General features: G+C 40.6%; 3 protein-coding genes across 4 annotated transcripts; all 3 read left to right on the top strand.

The window, feature by feature from the left end:
• Positions 1-304: 304 nt before the first annotated feature.
• LOC114437269 (sulfide:quinone oxidoreductase, mitochondrial-like) lies at positions 305-7,901 on the top strand. Of its 2 annotated transcripts, XM_028407863.1 has the most exons (11): positions 305-416; positions 481-560; positions 2,801-3,005; positions 3,098-3,268; positions 3,399-3,452; positions 3,543-3,737; positions 3,814-4,023; positions 4,191-4,374; positions 5,691-5,758; positions 5,838-6,016; positions 6,107-7,901. In XM_028407863.1, the coding sequence occupies exons 3-11, from the start codon at positions 2,808-2,810 to the stop codon at positions 6,162-6,164; spliced, it is 1,317 nt and encodes a 438-aa protein (XP_028263664.1). In that variant the 5' UTR covers positions 305-416; positions 481-560; positions 2,801-2,807; the 3' UTR covers positions 6,165-7,901. The 2 variants fall into 2 exon arrangements, with proteins under 2 accessions (XP_028263664.1, XP_028263663.1); XM_028407862.1 differs by lacking the exon at positions 481-560 and having other exon boundaries at positions 308-416; positions 6,107-7,900.
• A 593-nt stretch (positions 7,902-8,494) lies between these two features.
• sqor (sulfide quinone oxidoreductase) lies at positions 8,495-13,443 on the top strand. Its single transcript, XM_028407861.1, has 10 exons — positions 8,495-8,838; positions 9,322-9,526; positions 9,627-9,797; positions 9,928-9,981; positions 10,072-10,266; positions 10,343-10,552; positions 10,745-10,928; positions 12,104-12,171; positions 12,251-12,429; positions 12,525-13,443. Exons 2-10 carry the CDS (start codon positions 9,329-9,331, stop codon positions 12,580-12,582), a joined length of 1,317 nt encoding a protein of 438 aa, XP_028263662.1. The 5' UTR covers positions 8,495-8,838; positions 9,322-9,328; the 3' UTR covers positions 12,583-13,443.
• A 331-nt stretch (positions 13,444-13,774) lies between these two features.
• ctdspl2a (CTD (carboxy-terminal domain, RNA polymerase II, polypeptide A) small phosphatase like 2a) lies at positions 13,775-19,449 on the top strand. Its single transcript, XM_028408689.1, has 13 exons — positions 13,775-14,029; positions 15,422-15,615; positions 15,758-15,893; positions 15,982-16,128; positions 16,290-16,517; positions 16,624-16,717; positions 17,019-17,130; positions 17,237-17,323; positions 17,406-17,468; positions 17,556-17,635; positions 17,902-18,028; positions 18,113-18,208; positions 18,317-19,449. Exons 2-13 carry the CDS (start codon positions 15,445-15,447, stop codon positions 18,380-18,382), a joined length of 1,407 nt encoding a protein of 468 aa, XP_028264490.1. The 5' UTR covers positions 13,775-14,029; positions 15,422-15,444; the 3' UTR covers positions 18,383-19,449.
• Positions 19,450-23,936: the final 4,487 nt, after the last annotated feature.

The raw sequence follows: 23,936 nt of genomic DNA, 5'->3' as shown, positions 1-23,936 counted from the left end.
ATGATTCACAAAGAGCCATGGCTGTCACAAGGAGCATTGCTGACATGATTGTGAAGTTAAAATTTCAAACTTATACAGTTCTGCACTTTTGTTTGCAGCTTGATTTACTTAACAAATGTTTCTTGTGTATTATTATTCTGCTAATCACGATAATCTATTTAAAGGCAAAAAAAGAAGGCAAAAAAATAAGTAAAAGTATCGGTATCGGTATTGGTATCGGCGATACTGGTCCTGGATTTACTTGGTATCGGATCGATACTGAAATCTTCAGTATCGCCCACCCCTAGCGGCAAACTGAGCTGAAGTTCACTTCGAGTTGCACGTAGAGTGTCAGACACTCCTTCATCTTCTCCGAGAGCAGGAACCAGGCTGGAAGAGAACGTCCTCAGTCTGTGTATACGATTCCCGTGGTCAAGGTAAGAATCATGGAGGTCAGAACTGTGACAACCTCTCGCTGCTGACACGTTTGTGTTTCTACAGGAATGACAGTAATGGAGACAGCGTGCCGCAGCAGCTGCAGCAGGGCTCGGCTCAGGCTGTGCAGATTTTACCTGATAAAGGCATGTTAGCTGATGTACTGTATCAACAAACCAACTTGTTAAGAACCTAAAATGTCTTGTTTGATTTGTCAGGTTTGGCAGCTGGGTCATTCTACAAAACGGGTGCCATTTGAGTCCTCAACATTTGATGCAATGTAAAAGTTATAGTTGAAGTTAAAAGTTGAAAAAGTCTGCATGTTCTACAGTTTATATTTGTTAATTAAAGTCTTCTTAATCACACAATATATGAATTAATGCTATTTCAAAACAATAAGATGTAATTTATAGTGGCATTTTTGCCATGTCTGCAATGGCCAACAGAATTTGCATCAAACATTTCAACAAAAACAACAAAAATTTAAATCAAACATTTGTCATTTTAAGAATTAAATACATGTCCCTGATACTATAAATGATATAAATTCTTAATAAAAGCATTAATTTTATAAAAAAAATGTTAGGATTTTTGTGCGTCCCTCAGTTTGTCTTACCACCCTGTCACTCATTCCCTGTCTGTCTATAAAAAATGTACTGTTCCTTTAAATGACATTAAAAAAAAGAGGTGACATCACTTAAGCCTTTGGACCAGCGAAATTCAAAAGCAGGCAAGTTCCCACCTCATTTTTTGTTGATTATTTGTTGCTTTTGTATTTTAGACGGGGTCCGTCAAGCTTAACCTCACCACCCCGTCATGTGGAATTGATAGGGAAAACAGTGTTTTATCACTTTTTTCCAGTATTAATGAAAAGAAGATCATATTTCAAGTTGAAAAGTATATATGCTAAGTTAGCTAGCTGACCACATGGTGAACTGCAGCCATTTTAGGTTGAAATTTACCACCCTGTCACATTTTTTACTGTGACAGGGTGGTATTACATGCAATCTAAACTAGAAAACTGGTTAATTGGAGCCCATCACCTGTAGGTTAATATAGAAAAATGCCTGCCATGAATAGGAAAGATCAATGGCATATATTATTAGTGTTTTTAATGTAAGATAATCACTTTTCTTAACTCTGTTTTGTTCTTCTCTCACTCATCCATTTTTAGCTTTTCACAAACTCACTCAATCAACAACACCAATTCATCAATTCATTTTATTGTCTCACTCATTCACTCACTGAGTCTTTCACTCACACATTTAGTCAGTCAGTCACTCTCTCACACAATACCTGAATCTCTCAATAACTCACTACAGAATAATGATAATAATAAAATATTTGCAGATAGAGATGTCTCCATCATGGCATCACATTTTTATTCTTGCTATTTTATCAATTACCATAATCTTTTTTTTATCAGAGTTTCAGACACTATTAATAGGTTTTGCAATACATTTTTCAATTTTAAATGGCCTACATTTCTCTGTTTTTAATTCTTTAATTGAATTGTAATGGTTATTCGAGTAGACTATTTTAATCAAAATAACATAGATACATGAATTTGAATGTTTTTATGATTATTTCCACATTGATACCCATAAGAAATCCACCCCATCACATGAGTTGCCCCCCCGCGTCACGTGTGTTACCGCTCCATCACAGTGTAATTTTCTTTAAAAAATTGTGAAAGGAGAGTGAAATGCTCTATAAATGAATGTGTCATACTGCTCTCACTTCTTGGACTGTTCAAATAAATGCAATGTTCATTTGATAATATATAGCAAAATAGTGTTTTTAGTTTATAAACTGAAGCTCTGGTCATGTCAAAATCATATTTCAAGACTAAAACTCTTAAAATGAATAAATAATAATTAAATAACAAGACTAAACTTATTAGTATCCTAAAAAAGGACAGTTTACTCATAGGAAAGCATTTGATTTAAAACAACTATTTCATGTATTACAAGTCAAATTGTACACAAATTGTCTGTGACAGGGTGGTGCAAGAATGACCCCAGGTCTGAATTAAAAGGATAATATTAATAAGGATTATATGTCTGAGGTGGGAAAACACATTTTTCTGAAGGTTTAACATGTCTTTTATAAAGAGGATTTCTAAAAAAAAACTCTTAGCCTTGATTTGTAGAATGACTCGGCTCTACTTTACAGTAACTGGGATTTTTTAAGCCACAGTCAGATTCATGACCTCATTGTTTACTTGTATTTAGTTGTGCAGTAGTGCAGCAAGTACAGGAAGTGCAGGTTGTTGGCAGTGTGTAAGTGTGTGTGTTTCTGTGTGTGTTGCTGCTATAGACCACATATAAAAGTGGTTGCTGCAGTGCTTGTTAAACTAAAAAATGCTTTGTCCTTATGCTTTCAGACACAGAATGGCTGCACTGCGTGGCCTGAGGCAGTGCCGCTCCACAGGTATTGCTATGTCTCATTTTCACACAAGCAGCTGTGTCTCAGCCAAACAGCATTACAAAATGCTTGTGCTTGGAGGAGGAAGTGGAGGCATTACAATGGGTGCTCGGATGAAAAGGATGATGGGAGCTGAGAACGTGGCTATTGTGGAGCCCAGTGAGGCAAGGATCTGAAAGTTTACAGTCATACTATACAATTATAATCCTGCTTCATTTATGGTGTGATCGTTTTTAATACTGTTTTTTACTTTTAGATGCACTACTATCAGCCAATATGGACCCTGGTTGGTGCTGGTGCAAAAACTGCAGCCTCATCGGGGCGCCCCACTGCTACTGTCATGCCATCTGGAGTGAAGTGGGTGAAATCTAAAGTTCAGGAAATAAACCCAGACACAAACACTGTCCGCACAGACGACGGAACTGAAGTACGTGTGCTTTAGGTGTTTATGTTTGTATATGTGTATAGACTGATGCTATAGCGTTGCTCTATAATGTGTCATTTCTTGGTTTGTCATTGAATTTGTAATGATGTAAACTTTCCTTTTGACTCTACAGATCTCATATGAATACCTGATAGTGGCTCTTGGCATACAACTCCATTATGAGAAGGTGAGGGTGTCTTTTTCATTCATCCTCTACCTTGTAAAAATGCTACTGCTGTGCTGTAATGTAAGAAATGTACACTCATGGTATACGTAGATCAAAGGACTGCCAGAGGCGTTTGAGCATCCAAAGGTTGGGTCCAACTACTCGATCCAAACAGTGGAAAAAACATGGAAAGCTCTGCAGAACTTCAAAGAGGGCAACGCTGTTTTCAGTTTCCCAAACACTCCTGTCAAATGTGCAGGAGCTCCACAAAAGATCATGTACCTGTCAGACGCTTATCTCAGAAAGGTATGTAAACGTTGGGATGGAGTGTCGGGTGTCATTTTCCCAGATCTGATAATGATAATGTTATGCTTCTATTTAGACAGGAAAAAGGGCAAAGGCAAACATTATGTACAATACATCGCTTCCTGTTCTCTTTGTAGTCAAGAAATATGCTGACTCACTGTGGGACATTGTGAAACACCGAGACCTAAAAGTGAACCTCAGGCATAACCTGATCGAAGTGCGGGCAGACAAGTGTGAAGCAGTTTTTGAAGATCTTGACAAGCCTGGTGAGACCAAAGTGTTTGAGGTAAGTGTTCAAGACATCTTAAGAAAACCATGCTATGGGTCCATTTGCTTTGATTTAACACTCTTGGATATACTATAGTATGACCCAGATGAATGAGAGTTTTCGCTGACTTAAAGTAGCATTTACTACTTTTAGTAAATAACCACCAAGCTGTTTTCTTTTATCAGTATGAAATGCTTCATGTTACGCCACCAATGGGACCTAACCCAGTGATTAAAGGAAGTCCTCTGGCTGATGAGATTGGCTGGCTGGATGTCAACAAAGACAATCTCCAACATAAAACCTATCCAAATGTTTTTGGGATTGGAGACTGTACCAACCTGCCCACCATCAGAACTGCTGCTGCAGTTGGTAAGCGACTGTTTGTCTCATCCTCTTAACGCAACACTGGAAAGCAAGAATCAAGAATCTCTATTGTCACAATGCAAGGCACAATTAAATTTTGTTGAGCAGCTCTTGGCTTAGGCACACAGTTGGACACATAAAATGAAAGAGATACATGCTTAAAATATACCTGGACAAATAGAATAGACAATAAAAAGAGTAAATCGAACAGTGTAAATTGAATTTTTAAAGTGACCAGTATGATATATTGTACAAAATGCAGTGTATTAATGGTTGTGTATTAAGTGCAGAGTGTCTGTGTGCAGAGATATATTGCTCAGTCTTTGGGGGGGTGGGATGTGTATAGGAAAGTGGGGTGATGGATTTCACAGCTCTGGGGAAGAAGCTGTGTCTCAGTCTGTTGGTGTGCGTTCTGATGCTCCTGTACCTCTGTCCAGAGGGAAGAGGTACAAACAGTTTGTGTCGTGGGTGGGTGGGGTCTGCAGCTATACGACCAGCCCTCTTTTGAATCCGGCTGTCGTATATGGAGTTCAGCTGTGGAAGAGGACTCCCCACAATCCCCTGTGCTGTCTTCACCACCCGGGCCAAGTCCTTCCTGTCCTGTGCAGTACAGCTCCCGTACCACACTGTTGCACTCAGACAGAGGATGCCTTCTATTGTGGCCCTGTAAAAGTTTGTGAGAAGCAGAGGGGAGAGTCCAGTCATCTTGAGCTTCCTGAGGAAGAAGAGCCTTTGTTGGGCCTTCTTCACCAGGTGGGACGTGTACAGGGACTAAGACAGGTCAGATGTGATGTGGATGCCCAGGAACTTGATGTTGTCCACCCACTCCACCTCCTCCCCATGAATGAGGAGAGGGATGTGTTCCATCCTCCTGGATCTCCTAAAGTCCACAATGACCTCCTTGGTCTTGCTAGTGTTCAGGACAAGGTTTTTGTCTGAACACCATCCTGTCAGGTGCTGGATCTCCTCTCTGTAGTGAGTGTCATCGTTGTCTGATGTGAGACCCTCTACGGTGGTGTCATCTGCAAACTTCACAACCATGTTTGTGGAATGAATGGCAGAACAGTCATGTGTAAACAGGCTGTGTGCCTGTGCTCAGGATCAGTGTGGATGAGGTGGAGTCCCCAATTCTCACCACTTGAGGCCTGTTGGTGAGAAAGTCCTTGATCCAGAAGCACAGAGAGCCAGGCAGTCCCAGGTTGTGGAGTTTCATTGTCAGCTTGTCCGCAGTGTGTTGCAGGAATACTAAAAAGGTTTGAGTAAGCAGGGTATCCTGCCAGACAGTACAGCTGATGCTGATACTTCTGTTTGCTGCTTTTTAGCTGCACAGTCTGCCATCTTGAACAGAACAATCAGCAGAATACTGAAAAACGAGAAGCCAGATAAGAAGGTAAGTGAAACACAGAAACAAAAACATACCTGTGCTGTAAGACAAACAGATGAATGACCTATAGCTTTCCTATTTTTAGTATGATGGGTATACATCATGTCCTTTGGTCACAAGCTACAACACAGTGATTCTAGCAGAGTTTGACTACAATGGACAACCGCTAGAAACGTTCCCCATCAACCAAGCTAAAGAAAGAAGAATAATGTATCACATGAAAGCTGACCTGTTGCCTCACCTCTATTGGCATGGACTTCTGCGGTATGTATCCTTCAATAGTTAATTACCAATGCAGTAACAGGTAATAGTGGTTAGTTGCCTCATAACATCTAACATGTTCTCCCACATCAGGGGCCTGTGGGGTGGACCAGGACCTTACAGAAAACTGCTTCATCTTGGGATGAAATGAAACCTCGCCGCCTGATTATGTCTTAAAAATCACATTTAAGAGAAATAGCACATGAATGCACCTTAATCCCTGAACAGGTGGACACACACGTATGGCTAGATTGGTCACATTGATTAGATGACAGGGTTAATACCTTATTTAAACCTGCATACAGTTTGTAATGTTGACTTTTAGGGCTTGCTGTTTGTTGTTTTTTATCAAACAAATCTATCAAAGTAGTTGATATTTCAGGGAGCAGAACAGTGGCGGTTTTGGGCACGGGCGAACCGAGCAGTCGCCCGGGGTGGCATCACACAGGGGGCGGCACGAGCAGTTGGAAAAAAAAGTTATCTGCTAAGCGGTTTTCTATATTTTATTATGGATCACTGTGTGGAGAATTGGCAAATTAGCCCCCCTGCAGGCGCCCCTGATGCTGAGAAGCTGGCGTACACAGTTCACCTCTGGGTCTCCAAACGGAGCGGACAGGGAGTGAAGGAGGGAGGTCCCACTCTGTCCTGATAGCTTGCATCACTGTGTGTTTGTGTATAGCAGCGTGAATGATCAAAGGAGTGAGAGGTCTTACCGTTAAATTCATTAAACAACACCGACGTTTTTGGACCATGTCGACAAACAAACTGGACAGCAGAGCTTACAACTTAGCTACTGTCTGCTAACATAAGTCTGTCCTTCCAATGAATTAGGCAATGAGTTAAACCAAAGTAAGAATACTGCTCACTGTCAGCTGGATTCATGAGTTAAATACAGGGTAAAAAGTGGGGAATTATTATTTTTTTATCCATATTTATCATCCATTCAGCCTCTCTCTTCACTGACCCACAGTCTGCACCATCACACACACAGGTATCAAAATGACTAGTTACCCATAGCTGGTTATGTGTACACATTACAACCTTTTATGCTGCTTATTCAAATCTAAAAGCTCTGTTATTGCTAACAAAGATTTATATTTATGTATAAAATGCAGTCCTATTTTAGTACAGTGAAATATTTTTGCTTTGTCTGAATAAGCAAGGACATATGTTTGATTCAGTACAATTGTAGTGCTCTAGTTTACATGCCTTATATTAGCTTAATTTTTAAAAAATCATCCATTTTTTAACCTGTCATGTTTGTTCTCTGTAATGTTTGATGTTTGCTGCATGTTTGTTCCTCTCTCTCCTTCATCCTCTCTGTCCTGTCACTCTCTTCTTCTCCTCCTCTACCCGGCCGACTGTCAGCAGGAAGGTCCTTCCTTATGAGCCGTGTCCTGTTCAAGGTTTCTTCCTGTTAAAGGGAGTTTTTCCTGTCACTGTTGCTCTTAACGGGGTTAAGGCTCTGGGTCGCTTTGAAGTGCTTTGAGACCATTTCTGATTGTAAAATGCGCTATATAAATAAAACTGAATTTGCCCGGGGAATAATTCAATGTAGAATGGCCACTGGAGCAGAATGTTGAATATTATTATTCCAAGCTGATTTGGAGTCCTCTGTATTCCAGCTTTGAGTAGCCAGTATGTTTCACCAAAGCCAGAGCTGCTGAAAACTGAAGGCAGACTTTTGCAAAACTCTACTTTACACTTGACACAATTATTTCAAAATACTGTTGAAATATAATAATTATTTCCATTCTGATCAATTTAGCATAGTTTAATAGATGAATTTGGGCTAAAAGTACAAGCCTACAATTCCCTGCCCATTTTGAATGACTCACTGGGAGGACACCTAGTGGCTGATAAGACCACGTCAGGAGGCCAGTGTCATTTTAGCAAAAGGTTTGACACATTTTTTTTTAACCTAACAGCTGGAACCATTGCTCATATTTGAGAGGGAAAGGCTGGCGCTGCAGAGAATATAAAACCACCTGCTGTTATCATTACAAGGTGAATAAACTGTTTCAAAGGACAGGAGTGGTTATTCTTTATGACATGGCAGCTGCAAAAAGTGAGGGACATTTAATAGAAGCTGACAGCTATAGCTTTGTTTGTAGACCCATTTCGATGAAATTATCGGTTTGCATGAAATTAGAGTTGGATGAGTGCATCAAGCTGAGTCATCGTGATAAAAGCATTTTGGCTGGGTAACATACTTTTTATCTTACACAAAAATGTAATCTGAAGTATTAAATAAAAGCACATTTATAAGGGACATAGGATCTGTAAGCTGTTTATGGAAATTAATTTCTGCATTGATTACAATAAGTAGATTGTATTTAAAAACAAAATAGGGCAGGTACAGTGCGGGTTTACTGAAAACATGCTGGCGGACTACGTGCCGAGGGGGCGTACCTAGTCCAAAACACGCCCACCTTGATGAGTGACTTCATTTAAAGTTATCTAAGAGGAACACAGAGAGACAAACTAGATAAAACTTGTCAGGCGCGTACAGCTTTAAAGTCCTAGCAAAGCTTCTCATGTGTTGTAATGTTTAGCTTGTTATGCTAAAGCTAGAATGTTTTGAAAGCGTCTTCAACGCTGATTGGTCGTGAACGTTCTAAAAGTCCATTCGATTTCGACACCAGTTCCGTCCGTCCCCTGCTGGGAGGGGCGGCAAACTGAGCTGAAGTTTACATCGGGTGGCACGTAGAGTGTCAGACACTCCTTCATCTTTTCCGAGAGCAGGAACCAGGCTGGAAGAGAACGTCCTCAGTCTGTGTCACGTTCTGTCTGTAAACTGACTGTATACGATTCCCGTGGTCAAGGTAAGAATCATGGAGGTCAGTCGGTGGAACTGTGACAACCTCTCGCTGCTGTCACGTTTGTGTTTCTACAGGAATGACAGTAATGGAGACAGTTCACTACGCAGCGTGCCGCAGCAGCTGCAGCAGGGCTCGGCTCGGCTCAGGCTGTGCAGATTTTACCTGATAAAGGCATGTTAGCTGATGTACTGTATCAACAAAACAACTTGTTAAGAACCTAAAATGTTTGATTTGTTGTGTTTGTCAGATGTCAGGTTTGGCAGCTCTACTTTACAGTTCTAGGATTTTTTAAGCCACAGTCAGATTCATGACCTCATTGTTTACTTGTATTTAGTTGTGCAGTAGTGCAGCAGGTACAGGAAGTGCAGGTTGTTGGCAGTGTGTAAGTGTGTGTGTTTCTGTGTGTGTTGCTGCTATAGACCACATATAAAAGTGGTTGCTGCAGTGCTTGTTAAGCTAAAAAATGCTTTGTCCTTATGCTTTCAGACACAGAATGGCTGCACTGCGTGGCCTGAGGCAGTGCCGCTCCACAGGTATTGCTATGTCTCATTTTCACACAAGCAGCTGTGTCTCAGCCAAACAGCATTACAAAATGCTTGTGCTTGGAGGAGGAAGTGGAGGCATTGCAATGGGTGCTCGGATGAAAAGGATGATGGGAGCTGAGAACGTGGCTATTGTGGAGCCCAGTGAGGCAAGGATCCGAAAGTTTACAGTCATAGTCATAGTCTGTACAATTATGATCCTGCTTCATTTATGGTGTGATTGTTTTTAATACTGTTTTTTACTTTTAGATGCACTACTATCAGCCAATATGGACCCTGGTTGGTGCTGGTGCAAAAACTGCAGCCTCATCGGGGCGCCCCACTGCTACTGTCATGCCATCTGGAGTGAAGTGGGTGAAATCTAAAGTTCAGGAAATAAACCCAGACACAAACACTGTCCGCACAGACGACGGAACTGAAGTACGTGTGCTTTAGGTGTTTATGTTTGTATGTGTGTATAGACTGATGCTATAGCATTGCTCTATAATGTGTCATTTCTTGGTTTGTCATTGAATTTGTAATGATGTAAACTTTCCTTTTGACTCTACAGATCTCATATGAATACCTGATAGTGGCTCTTGGCATACAACTCCATTATGAGAAGGTGAGGGTGTCTTTTTCATTCATCCTCTACCTTGTAAAAATGCTACTGCTGTGCTGTAATGTAAGAAATGTACACTCATGGTATACGTAGATCAAAGGACTGCCAGAGGCGTTTGAGCATCCAAAGGTTGGGTCCAACTACTCGATCCAAACAGTGGAAAAAACATGGAAAGCTCTGCAGAACTTCAAAGAGGGCAATGCTATTTTCAGTTTCCCAAACACTCCTGTGAAATGTGCAGGAGCTCCACAAAAGATCATGTACCTGTCAGACGCTTATCTCAGAAAGGTATGTAAACTTTGGGATGGAGTGTCAGGTGTCATTTTCCCAGATCTGATGATGATAATGTTATGCTTCTATTTAGACAGGAAAAAGGGCAAAGGCAAACATTATGTACAACACATCGCTTCCTGTTCTCTTTGGGATCAAGAAATATGCTGACTCACTTTGGGACATTGTGAAACGCCGAGACCTACAAGTGAACCTCAGGCATAACCTGATCGAAGTGCGGGCAGACAAGTGTGAAGCAGTTTTTGAAGATCTTGACAAGCCTGGTGAGACCAAAGTGTTTGAGGTAAGTGTCTTACTCTAACTTTAAGTGTAGTGTTCAAGACATCTTAAGAAAACCATGCTATGGGTCCATTCGCTTTGATTTTACACTCTTGGATATACTATAGTATGACCCAGATGAATGAGAGTTTTCACTGACTTAAAGTAGCATTTACTACTTTTAGTAAATAACCACCAAGCTGTTTTCTTTTATCAGTATGAAATGCTTCATGTTACGCCACCAATGGGACCTAACCCAGTGATTAAAGGAAGTCGTCTGGCTGATGGGATTGGCTGGCTGGATGTCAACAAAGACAATCTCCAACATAAAACGTATCCAAATGTTTTTGGGATTGGAGACTGTACCAACCTGCCCACAGCCAAAACTGCTGCTGCTGTTGGTAAGCGACTGTTGTCTCATCCTCTTAACGCAACACTGGAAAGCACTGTGTTGCTGCATATTGCACGGCTTTCCATCCTAACTGCTTGTTCTGTTTGTGATTCTTGAATAACGGTGTTGCACAATAACCAGTTTACACATCACTATAAAAACATACACCACGCCCTATAAATCAGTTATTACACAGGTCATCGTTTATGTTTGGTTGCAACATGCATTTCATGAAGTAATGTTTGCAGTGTTGCCTGGCAGTTTTTAAATTTCCTGTTAGTGTCATCTCCTGTCTGTTAATTGTTAAGTAATCGATGTTATCTATGCGCACTAAAGACTTATCAACTCATATTTACCTTCAGTGTGGGTGTGTAGTTACTTTTAATTTCACGTCATAAAGACCTGTGGGCCTTTCAGACTGTTTGATAAAGTTGAAGCTGCATTGATAGTCACCCTTCTGGCAGAGGGCTTCTAAAGCTCTGGGAACATGCCCAACTTCAGGAAGTGTCAAATTTCTTCCCTTTCAGTTATTGCAGCCACTGTGCTCCTGTGAACACACATATAAGTTTTAGAAAGGGCTCTACACTTGTATACCTGAGGCCTCACTACAGTTGACAGTTCATGGCTCTGTTTGTCTTGACCATGGCATGAGTGGATTTTAGGGACCTTTTATAGTGTTTGCCTTTAAAACCTTATCCAGTCTATTCAGTTTGCAACAAGTGGCCTCAATCAAGGTCTAGTTTCAACTTGTTAAAGCAGGTTAGAAAATGTATGGATGGATTTCCCCTTTTTTAAATTCTAACCCTGGAAGGAATACTAAAAGTGATGGGTACAGCAATGGTCCGACATGTTCAATGCATTACTGACAGCTGTAGCATCAGTCGGTTTATCCTTTGATCAGATTTGATCTGATAAAACACACACTCACACCTACGGGTGATTTAGAGTCACCAGTTGACCTAACAAACACGTCTTTAGAATGTGGGAGGAAGCCGGAGCACCTGCAGAAAGGCCCCAGTCAGGATCGAACCACCTTCCTGCTGTGAGGCTACAGTGCTAACCACTGCACCACTAGATTTAATCCAATAGAAATAAATAAATGTATATATTCTGACTTTAGAGTAAGCAGGGTATCATGCCAGACAGTACAGCTGATGCTGATACTTCTGTTTTCTGCTCTTTTAGCTGCACAGTCCGCCATCTTGAACAGAACAATCAGCAGAATACTGAAAAACGAGAAGCCAGATAAGAAGGTAAGTGAAACACAGAAACAAAAACATACCTGTGCTGTAAGACAAACAGATGAATGACCTATAGCTTTCCTATTTTTAGTATGATGGGTATACATCATGTCCTTTGGTCACAAGCTACAACACAGTGATTCTAGCAGAGTTTGACTACAATGGACAACCGCTAGAAACGTTCCCCATCAACCAAGCTAAAGAAAGAAGAATAATGTATCACATGAAAGCTGACCTGATGCCTCACCTCTATTGGCATGGACTTCTGCGGTATGTATCCTTCAATAGTTACTGTAATTACCAATGCAGTAACAGGTAATAGTGGTTAGTTGCCTCATAACATCTAACATCTTCTCCCACATTAGGGGCCTGTGGGGTGGACCAGGACCTTACAGAAAACTGCTTCATCTTGGGATGAAATGAAACCTCGCCGCCTGATTATGTGTTAAAATCACATTTAGGAGAAATAGCACATGAATGCACCTTAATCCCTGAACAGGTGGACACACATTGATTAGATGACAGGGTTAATACCTCATTTAAACCTGCATACAGTTTGTAATGTTGACCTTTAGGGCTTGCTGTTTTTTTATCAAACAAATCTATCAAAGTAGTTGATATTTCAGGGAGCAGAATGTTGAATACTATTATTCCAAGCTGATTGGAGTCCTCTGTATTCCAGCTTTGAGTAGCACACTGTAGTCACACTCTAGATTGAAGAGTGCCAACATTTCCTTGACCATTTTTGAATGAATCACTGGGAGGACACCTAGTGGCTGATAAGACCACATCAGGAGGCCAGTGTCATTTTAGCAAAAGGCTTCCTTTCTGCCTGTCGGCAGTCAGCAGTGTTCACAATAGTTCCATTTATCCATCCAAAAAATACTTTTGAATGTTAACAGAGCAAAGGTTTGAAACATATTTTTGTAACCTAACAGCTGGAACCATTGCTCATCTTTGAGAGTACTGTATTGACAGTAGTAGACAGTATATTAAGCTCTTACAAAGTGTAATACTCAAATGTGTAAATAAATAGAAGTCAGCCGAGTCAAATTTATTATATTGTTGATATTCTTCAGCTGTGTCCATCTTGTTGGGAGTGCCTGACCAACATGTGAACCACCACAAGTGCTTTTTCTTAAATTTGTGTCAAAAATGACGTTTTCTCCATAGTGATCATTTTACCACCAGTGCTTGCCTGTGTTATAAATGCTTTCCAGTCAGTGCTTTATTGTTTTTAAAACTACCCATTATCCTCTGATCATTAAAATGACTGTAATTTCATTGTTCTGGTGCAATTTTGTTTTATAGTTTTACAATATTTAGATTTTTTTTCATTCTACTTCATTTCACTGTGATGCTATAATATAAAAGTGTGCTTTCAAGTATTTTGTCTGCAAACAAAGTTTTAAGCCCAAGGCTTGGCAAGAAAATGCAAAGCTTCAGGCTTTAGGGTGAAACAAAAAAGAATTTATAATTGCAAAGAAATATTTGCTATGATCAATGTGTGCAGGGTTCTGCTATGTTATAGTCACACTGTTGTGCCAGCAGGGATCAAATGTGTTAAGAGAGCCTCGGCGTAGCTGCACACACAGAGACACACTATAGCCATTTTCCTGTTTGACTCCGCTCTCCGCCACGTTGGTTCTCTTACGTACGTGTGTCGCATTCTCCTGCGCACCACCAACGTTATGTTTGTGATGAGGCGGGAAATGGCGTCCGCAGACATGGTTGATCTGTGACTAGCTACCGAGCGACGGACACAGCTGGCAGCAACAACCACGGCTCGACCTCTTATCTGAGGCCGCCACGGTCGCGGCCGAGAGCTGGCAACGCTGCGGCAGGTTTTGAAGAGCTTTCCGGACCATCGGTATGTAACGAATAACGTCAACGTGTAAACAAAAAGGTTTGTCCCCGCGATAGCCCGACTACAGCTAGCTAGCGGCTAATGTTAGCCAGCAAAGGGGGCGTAGTCTAATGGCTGAAGATAGTCATGGAAGCGAATAAAATGAGACGTTAGCCACGGTGGCTAGTTGTTATTTGCTTTATCTGACCGGGAAATTAATTGATGGGGCGCATGTTAAATACATAATTGATGTTTGGGGCATATGGAATGTACACCGGGGAGTGAAATGAATATTGTCAAAGCATTGCTTTTGCTGCCATCGGTGTCTTCGCTAGCCTGGAAGCTAACTGTAGCCTGTAATGTTAACGTTGTTAACGCCATACATCCATCTGACAGCATCTGGTTCGTGTTAAAATTCACCGTGAAGCAGTTGATTTTACTGACAACAGTAGGTGTGATTTATGACCACACAAACTCCCTCTTCTGCTACAAAATACGAGACATCATCGTCAACTCGGGTCTGTCTGTACACTGGGCTGGGGATGCTAAAACCCAGCAACTGGCTAACGTAGCGGTAGCTGACGGCGTTAGCGGTACTGCACGTTACATAACAACAGTCAGCGGTGCTGTTAGCTGTCAGATCTTATTTATCAACAATTGTCAGCGCAAACATACAGATAGTGATTTTCCTGAAATACTCGGTGGACGCGAAATAATAATCTAAAAGCTTCATATTTCCCATTACCTCTCATGGTTATCACATACGCCCCCACTCCGCTGACCAGGCTGATGACACATTTTGGTTTAATAACAACTTTTGAGTCTTAACTTTTTGATCCCGCTGGATGGCATCTGATTGAAGAGATCTCCTGTTTAAACCATCTGCAGTACTTTTAGCTAGTTTGTCTGCACAAATCTTACTGAGCTGACGGAGAAGTCTGCTGTCACATGTTCTGACTTTTTTTTAAATCTTCTTCGCGGATGTTACGCTATATTAGACCGACTAATACTTTCTGGGGGCTATAATGAAACACATCTAACAAAATATTGTTGTTTTTATTTTATTATAAATGGAATTTGAAAGAGATGCTGGCGTTTTAAAACTGCTTTATTTAAGAGATTTCTGTCTTTGTGTTTAGCCTGTGTATAGCTGATAACATACATATGCTGTATATTTGAGAAAGCATTGCAATGAAAATCTAATGATATTTAATTTTTGCAGTCAGGGCTGTTACTGCGTAGGAATGTATGTTAAATAACATCGAGAACCCAAGTGAAATAAATGTAAAAATATATCCAGAAAGTAGCATGTTTACATATTTGAGCTATCAAAAAGCTATACTTTTTTGGTACTTTAAAAAAACTGCATCTAATATTTTGTGTGCAATTTCTTCTCCTCTTTTCTTTCCTTGACAGGTTTTTCTATGTGACGTTGGAGCATGATGAGGCTGAGAGTGCGTAAAGCTCCTCAGCAGCCAAATTTAGGCCAGGCCAAACGGAAACACTGTGAAGTGGAGCCATCACCGGTGAGAGGTCGAGGCAAAATGCAGAAAAATGAAACAGGCCTGTTCTCCACTATAAAGAAATTCATCCGTGGAAATGCTGTCAAGGTAGGCACAGATCAGGATTCACAGCGTCACTCTTTAGTGTTTAGTTATACTTGTCTGTGCTGTAATGTTATTGTACACTGCAGGAGTACTCACAGCCTCTTACTGCTCACCAGACTCTTAAGAGATTGTTTGTTTCTCATAGGTGGAGCAGGATATCCCGGCCAAGAGGAGTCGCATTGATTGTAATTCTGACAGTGATCTAATCACTTCAACACCTCAGACTAGAGGTGTTACCAACAAATCAGTCTCTAGGGTTTGCCGAAAAAATCCAAATAAAGGTGAAGCATGCTGTACAGTAACAGTATACAGAGAATGCTGCAGATGTTTTGTGTGTAGGTTGTAAGTGAGATTTCATCTATATTTTAGATACAATGACCTGCAACAGTAAACCCATTAAACCAAATGGTAAACTAGAAGCCCCAGCCGAGTCAGCCAGCAGCCCGCCACGCACCACCCTGCTTGGAACCATCTTCTCTCCAGTTTTCAACTTTTTCTCACCAGCAACTAAAACCGGTAAGAACACCAACCACCACAGTCTTTCCATCTTTGTCATATTTATGACTTTTACTTAAAATTTTAAATTAAATAAGAGCATCATAAAGAACCTTTATGATATGTGACCCAGGCTTTAGAGCTCATGCTGTTTTAACATTTCCTGTCATTCATCTTTCCAGCCACTCCTGGCTCAGACTCTCCTGGCCAAGCAGTGGAGGCCGAGGAAATCATGAAACAGCTGGACATTGAGCAGGCAGAGGAAATGCCGAGCAGCACTCTAACATCCACAGAGGACATCACTCCATGTCACATAGCTCCTGTGCTACCACAGAGGCTTCAGATCACCTCTGATACAACCATAGAAGAGGGAGAGATCGTCACGGAAACCGACATGCCCCCATTAACAGGTGTGACCGTGCTCACATAAAGTCTTTGCCTTTTTTGTATGGTGTGATTTTCTTTCTTTAGAATCATTGTATTTTAATTCCTCTCCCATCTTTGTGTGTCTGTCAGCTCCGGGGTGTATGCCAGATGGCAGCTACCCGCACCCAATACCCTCAGCTCCGGCAGAAACCTCATATGAAGAGGACTGGGAAGTTTTTGACCCGTAAGTTGATCAAAGATTTTAATGTCTAATATTATTAACTATTCAACTCTGCTTTTAGACAAAACACTCAAGGTGACATTGCAGTGGTGTGTAATGTTTAACTTTTGACCACCAGATGGCAGCAGAAACAGATTTTGAGACTGCATTTAATGACTGTGATGATGTGACTCCATGTTTACATCTCTGCTGCACTTGAATGTTTTTTCACTCCTCTGTTGATTCAGTTATGATTTTAAACTGCAACAGCCCTTGTGAGTATAAAAAAAAATAATAATGTAATTTTCTGTGACCTTTCTTTAAGATACTTCTTCATCAAGCATGTGCCTCCGTTGACAGAAGAGCAGTTAACACGCAAACCAGCGTTACCTTTAAAAACACGCAGTACGCCAGAGTTTTCTCTCGTCCTGGATCTGGTGAGCGGTGAAACGCCTTTTGTGCAGTCATCTCATTTTTAATGTGTAAAGTCTTGCTGTTGATTTGTTGATTTTATTTTTCCCTTTTTCCCTTTTTTGCTACCAGGATGAAACACTTGTTCACTGTAGTTTGAATGAGCTGGAAGATGCGGCCCTGACATTCCCTGTGCTCTTTCAAGATGTAATATACCAGGTACTAAGTGCTGAAACCCTTTCTCAGATTGAAGGGTCTTTTTATTGCTGCTCATGTAAACGTTCTGTTCTTTGATCTGAAGGTGTATGTTCGGTTGAGGCCCTTCTTCCGAGAGTTTCTTGAACGCATGTCTCAGTTGTATGAGGTGAGAGATATCGTCCTTACCAGACAGTAGTCTGACCTGCTCCCAGATTAAATATTACTCATTTATGGCTGTCCATTAAAATTTCAGATAATTCTCTTCACGGCTTCAAAGAAAGTCTACGCCGACAAGTTGCTCAACATCCTGGATCCAAAAAAACAGTTAGTAAGGTCAGTGAAAATGTGAGACTTTAAAGTTGAGGGATGATTTAACCTGTGCCTGCCTAGGAACAGTTAGAGGAAATGATCATTTATGATTCTATAAGAAGCTTGTCAGTAGGAAAAATAAGATTATTGCTTTAAATCAGCCTATTGAGTGTCACCATTCTGTATCTGTTGATGTTTCCAGCCATGATTTCTGTCTTTGTATTACTGTGTGCAATAGTCTTGCTTGTTATATTATTGCATGATTTTAATTTTATCATTCTGTTTTTTAGACATAGACTTTTTCGTGAGCACTGCGTGTGTGTTCAAGGGAATTACATTAAAGACCTGAATATTCTCGGACGGGATCTTGCTAAGACGATAATAATCGACAACTCACCCCAAGCCTTTGCTTACCAGGTAAAACTTGAAACACTAGAAAGTCAGAAATCATCTTTCTGTGTTTGTGTTACAGTGATGCTAATGATCAGAAATGTTTTTCAGCTTTCCAATGGGATCCCTATTGAGAGCTGGTTTGTGGATAGAAATGACAACGAGCTTCTAAAGCTTGTACCTTTCCTAGAGAAACTTGTGGAGCTGGTATGTACTGTATGACTACTTCATCTTCATTTCATATTCTATGCAGGCCCGAGCCTGTTGCATTTTGTTTTTATGACTCCACCTGCACTGTCTGTCTCTGTATCGCAGAATGACGACGTCAGACCGCACATCAGAGAGCGGTATCGTCTGCATGACCTCCTTCCTCCAGACTGAGGAGCTCCTCTAAGTCGCTCAACTTAACATTGTACCATCATTGGAATAGAAACTGACTCGAAGAAGGATAATCAGTGGATTTCTGTCTGCATAGACAACATCTCCATTATGTTTTAAAAGATTTGAAATCAAAATCAGACAAACATGCCAGCTGAAGCAGGCTTTCACTCTTTGCTCCCTTCATGAAGACAGCCTCCTAAGGCATTTTGTCATTAGCAACCATTCTGGATTGACTAAACGGAACATGAATGTCATGCAGTGTTGGATTATATGGACCTCGGTGGTTTCAGCCTGACCTTGGAACGGCCAGTCAACCTGTATAATAGTCACTCTGTGTACCTGTAAATATATGTACATAATTGTTTTTTCTTCAAGTTTTTAAGTCCTTTTATTTTCATTTAAGATTTTAGTATGTATACTTTGATTTGGTTGCTTTTATAAACCAACAAAATGTCACCACGTTTTGTTTGAAGTTGTTGATAAACGGCTGCTTTTCTGTTGTATGCCTGCATAATTCCTGTGATGCTTTACTCCATTACATGCAGTTGTCTGTAATAAGGTGCAGTTTTAAACATGTATCTTTGGGAGGAAAATTACTTCTGAAATAATATTTTAAAGTTATGAAATGTAAGCTAGAGTAGGGTCTCAAATGAATACAAAGCCATAATGGCCGATTAATAACTTCAGAGATTTGTATTTGAGAGTCCATTTCTGATTTGGACACTTTGGTCATCCTGTTTGGCGGGGTAGGGTGGAAAGGGTTCTGACATCTTGCACTTTGACATTCAGCCCTTTGTAAGTTGATGTAAAATCTTGCCACTTTTCTACACAGGTGTGCATCACCTAAATTTGTTATGTGGGTGGGAGGGGGAGAGAAAAAAAAAATGATATTGTAGCACCAGCAAATTGCCAACATGTTTGCTTTGAAATCTTGTTTTCCAAGACGTCTTGTATGTGGGATCTTTGATGATGTAGGAGTCACAAGTTTTATTGACTATTGAATGATCACTCCTGGTGTATTCAGTGTTACTCAATGGTTTCCTTGAAAATAAATACATTTTATATGACTCGGCTTCCCACTGATTATTGAAAAACAGCAAACTTCTTATGTTGAACGTACTTGTTTAACAGTTGTACAGTAGTAGTGGTTACAGCAATAGAAAAATGATCAGAGAATGGTCATTATAGTCAGATTTTGTCTTTTGACCGCCTTTTAAAAGTACCAGGAATTTGAAGGAAAGTGGGCAGATATTACTGTTTTGTGTTGGAGTAACAGTAACAGATGTAAGATGACTCAAAGTCTGTCAGATAAACTGTGTTTCCCTCCTCCGTGGCTTAAAGCTGCTCATTTACCAGTAATGCAATATAACATATAATAAGGACGGTTACCTTGGTGATTAGGAACTCAGTTTACAGTGATGTAACAAGATCTTTTTATTGAAGTAAAAGTACTGCTATAAAAATATTCCCTTACAAGCAGGAAAATCCTGCATAAGTAAAAGTGCATATGTGTGTAAGAGCTCATTGTAGTTCTGGTTCTGATGCAAAAATTAAACATTAGAGAAAAATCACTGTGCCCAGCCACACACTGCTGTTCATAAGATGTCAGAAATAAATAAATATACTAGTTTAACTATAAAAAGCTTGCTGTGTTAAACCTCCATCCTAAAACTGTCAAAAAGCAGGATAGTAGAAGGAAAAAAAATACCTGAAAGATAACTAAAGACAGTGGCCATCTTTTATTGTTCTGTACACAACCTGCAGGTTTTTATTCAGTGAAACTTAAGAGATGTCCTGATCAGATAACCTGCTGATGTCTTAATCCTTTTGTTCTTTTGAGAAATAGGTCATTACCTGATTGTAGGTGTGCACTATATTGCCCCTTTCTAGAGGTCATGTGACACCAAATACAAAGGGGGCCAGTCTTCATCACGCTTATCTAACAGGAGGAATCATTTCAAAACAAAATCATGCTGTTGATAGTGTAAAGATAAGCTGTGGGGATAATTAACTGTGTATTTACACTAAAAGTGTAACCCCCCCACCACCCTCATCTATTGGCTGCTGTTGGGGGGTGGAGAGGTAGTGGATCATAAAGTTATGTGTTTGTGTGTATGTGTGTGTGAAGTCCTTGGGGCCCGTGTGTGTATAAAAGCTGCTGAAAGGTGCTCTCACCGATCAACAATGTGGATGCTATTCTTTCTGAGTGCCCTCTTGCTGGGGGCCTTGGGGTCTGAGGAAAAAGCGATTGATGCCCCGCAGCTTCAGGCTCTTCATTGTCCGCCCTGTGAGCGGATACACTGCTCCACCCGGCGGGCGCTGAAGCTCCAGTGCAGAGGGGGCATCACCACAGGTGTCTGTGGCTGCTGCCCCATGTGCGCCAGGACAGAGGGGGAGACGTGTGGGGGGATGTGGGACTATCTGGGGAAGTGCGATGACGGTCTGGTGTGTGTTTACCAGGACTCAGCCGCTGACAAACCAGATGCAGAGCGCAAAGGGATCTGTAGAGCAGGTGAGCCTGTGATCTATACCCTCCTTTAATAACATGATATGTGATGACATCTCTTCACTGGTAAACACAAATACATCACAATGAGGACAAAAGATGCAGCCATGTCTGAACTTAGGCACATAAACTGCAATAATTCCCTCTGAAATATGGTGAACTACAGGTACAGAGCTGCATAAGATGTAAATACTAATAAATGGTCTTATGTGTCGTCACTGTGAGTCCTTGTAGTGGGAATGGTGCCAATGTGGTAAATCTTTTATGAGCTGTGAAGACTGATAGTGTGGTCAAGGCTTCCTTTGATTCAAAGGTTTCTCCTCATAATTACGCCTTCTTATCTGTCCATGATGAAAAGAGCTGTCACCGTTATTGATAAGTTATCAGACGACTAACAAGAGCAGAGATTCTCATCTTTTGTTGCTGCTCAGAAGAAGATGTAGAGATTACTCCCAGTGTCACTGAGTGTGTGTTTGTTTTGTGCAGTGATTGAACCACTGAATCCAGAGAGCTGTCATCCAGAGTGCACCAGAGAATACTGTCAGGCCCACCCCTCTGAAGTCTGCTCTGCCAGGTGACTGGACCTGAATTGACTTCATATTACCTATTACCTGTGAATGTTCCACCTTTATCAGAAATGTGATTTTTCTGATGTGTAGGTTTGTGTCTCTGGAGAAGAAAGCTTGCCAGGGCTCCTGCCAGCACACCTCCTGTTCAAGCTGCCTCCTGCTGAGGCGCCCGTCCTGTCCTCAAAGCTGCAGTCCGTCCGACTCTTTCTGCCTGCACCACTTTGGGAGGTGTGTGCACCATCACCTGAGAGCAGCTTCCGATCCAGTATGTCACAACAACCTACAGGTAGGAGGGAGAAGCAGTAAGATACAGAGACACTCTTCTGTACTTTCAATCTAACCCCCCCTTTTTTTTTTGCAGAGCAACAACGAGAGTCATTTTGTATGTTTGGTCCCAGCCTGTCCAAACTCCACCAAGTGAAGAAACCAAGAGGAAACCTTCATTATACTGTAGCCTGTGTAGCAGCGTGGGAAAAGGCAGCTAACTTTGTACATACCTTTATTCTTAATAAATACTTCCAACAATCACATCTTATATATGCATGTTTTTAAGCAAGTAGCAGCAATGTAAACATAAAACAAATCCTGTCTCAGTAGAAGAACATAGGTTTGAAGCATGAGTGTTACAGCAGCTGGAGGTGGACACCACCATTGTGAAGGGACGTTAGATAATTAATGGGGGACAAAAGAAGACAAAACAAAGTGATGACACATCTGTCTTCAGTGTGACATTGTGTTGTCTTTTGGTGGAGGTGTTAACATCCGAAATGTGAATATGAACAAAAAGGTTTCATCTTTAATGTGTTTTTGTGTTAAAAGCTTGTTTGTGTAACTAAATCTAGAAAAAAAACATTCTTTCTGTAATGGAAAAAGTCAATTAACATGCCCATTTCCACCATTGACTGTAAATTGAAATGCTTTGTATTTAAATTAGGAGAAATAAACGTCCATGTCTTACTGTCTGCTCTGTGCTGTCAGTGAACAGATTTTTTTTGTTTTCTTATTGTACAGATTATATACACTGGCTGACATAAGTCTTGTCCCAAATTTGCATTCTCTTGTGGTTCGGTGTGTGAAAACCATGATTTTCCCTCCACCAAACTTCTGCAATATTTGCAGTGATTTGATTTGATTGGGATGCAGTTCAATTGATGATTCATCAGAAAATTCAATCTTCCGCCACTTTTCCACTGTCCATCCTCTATGCAAGCTGTGGGCAGTTACAAATACAACACGCCTTTTTTGTTGTCTTATCTGCCCGTTTCCTAGCACTAATTCTCCTATGGAGACCACTGTGTGAAAGAATTCGACTAACTGTTGAGATTTCTGCCACCTCAGTAGCAAACTTGGGCTTCAGGCTCTTGATGATCAGCAATTTGTTCTGTGGTTGAATCTTTGGCATGTTGTCAGAGCTCAGTTTGCACTTCATATGAAGGTCTAGTATTCTAGTGGTCCTTTTAAACACACCTGAGAATGTGTTGATTACACCATTTGTCACAGGTGAAGCTCTAACATGTGATTGGTTGAGTCATATGAAAATGAGACAAGACTTTTGTCCATGCAAAAACAGAGGTCATGGGCTTTACTAAGCTTCTAACATCATGGCACTTTTTAATGATTTCATTTGTGAAGTCTCTTGGCATTAAAATCAACCATTAATTATAACAAATAAGTGATTAGAAATACAAATAATTAACAGATGAAGTTACTATGTGCGTAAGGGACAAGACTTATGTCAGCCAGTGTATATAATAACTCTAAGACAATGTAGATAAAACCTTACTGTAGCTGAAAAACTGAAAGCCTACATTTTTCCCGCCTCAGTCACACCATCATGACTCACACACATATTTACAAATTAAATTTAATGTTGTATTTTAAGAGTACTGTAGTTCTGCACATGAAAAAATTAAATGACTTTGGAAACCTGCTTTAAAAAACAGCTTTTAAAAGAGAAAACAAAGCTTGTGGCAGCAGAATGAATTAAAATAATACAAACAAAAGTCAGATCAGAACCTCCACAGTCTCCTCTGACTGAATTGTTTCCCTTCTTCTGCCCAGAAGTGCGTCCCCCTTTATCATACCGTGCCCCCCGGCAGCGGATGGTTATTGAGTAACAGACTGTTTATGAGGCAGCAATAATGAAGCTTGTGTAGAAGAGGAATAAAGTGTGGACCAACAACAATGGGCAGTTTGTTCTGTGGCCTTCAAATGTCAGACGTTTCTGATGAGGAAAAAGATTTTATCTGATGCATTTCGCAAGATCACCCTAAAACAAAAGCAGTAAAATTCCATCTTATTTCAGTTAGTTTCATCCGTGATGTACTGCAACATCTAATTAATATGTTTAATCAGCCAAAACAGCCAGAGGATGAACGTTACACTGCTGAAAGTCTTACTCCAGTTATTACCGGGAAATTACGGTAATACAAGTGTTTCTTACAAATTCTATTATTCCTTCAGTTAATGTTTTATATTA

The sequence above is a fragment of the Parambassis ranga genome, chromosome 6, assembly GCF_900634625.1.
Source record: "Parambassis ranga chromosome 6, fParRan2.1, whole genome shotgun sequence".
Taxonomy (NCBI): Eukaryota; Metazoa; Chordata; class Actinopteri; family Ambassidae; genus Parambassis; species Parambassis ranga.
This window is presented reverse-complemented; position numbering and strand designations above follow the sequence as displayed.

What these genes read in the sequence shown, in the direction of transcription:
- LOC114437269 (XM_028407863.1), top strand. Translation starts at nt 2,808, where the DNA reads ATGGCTGCACTGCGTGGCCTGAGGCAGTGCCGCTCCACAGGTATTGCT. An exon ending in CTATTGTGGAGCCCAGTGAG is followed by an intron (nt 3,006 to 3,097) that starts GCAAGGATCTGA and finishes TTTTACTTTTAG; the next exon opens with ATGCACTACTATCAGCCAAT. An exon ending in TATTGGCATGGACTTCTGCG is followed by an intron (nt 6,017 to 6,106) that starts GTATGTATCCTT and finishes CTCCCACATCAG; the next exon opens with GGGCCTGTGGGGTGGACCAG.
- sqor (XM_028407861.1), top strand. Translation starts at nt 9,329, where the DNA reads ATGGCTGCACTGCGTGGCCTGAGGCAGTGCCGCTCCACAGGTATTGCT. An exon ending in GCACAGACGACGGAACTGAA is followed by an intron (nt 9,798 to 9,927) that starts GTACGTGTGCTT and finishes TTGACTCTACAG; the next exon opens with ATCTCATATGAATACCTGAT. An exon ending in GTGAGACCAAAGTGTTTGAG is followed by an intron (nt 10,553 to 10,744) that starts GTAAGTGTCTTA and finishes TTCTTTTATCAG; the next exon opens with TATGAAATGCTTCATGTTAC.
- ctdspl2a (XM_028408689.1), top strand. Translation starts at nt 15,445, where the DNA reads ATGATGAGGCTGAGAGTGCGTAAAGCTCCTCAGCAGCCAAATTTAGGC. An exon ending in CCAAAAAAACAGTTAGTAAG is followed by an intron (nt 17,636 to 17,901) that starts GTCAGTGAAAAT and finishes TCTGTTTTTTAG; the next exon opens with ACATAGACTTTTTCGTGAGC. An exon ending in TAGAGAAACTTGTGGAGCTG is followed by an intron (nt 18,209 to 18,316) that starts GTATGTACTGTA and finishes TCTGTATCGCAG; the next exon opens with AATGACGACGTCAGACCGCA.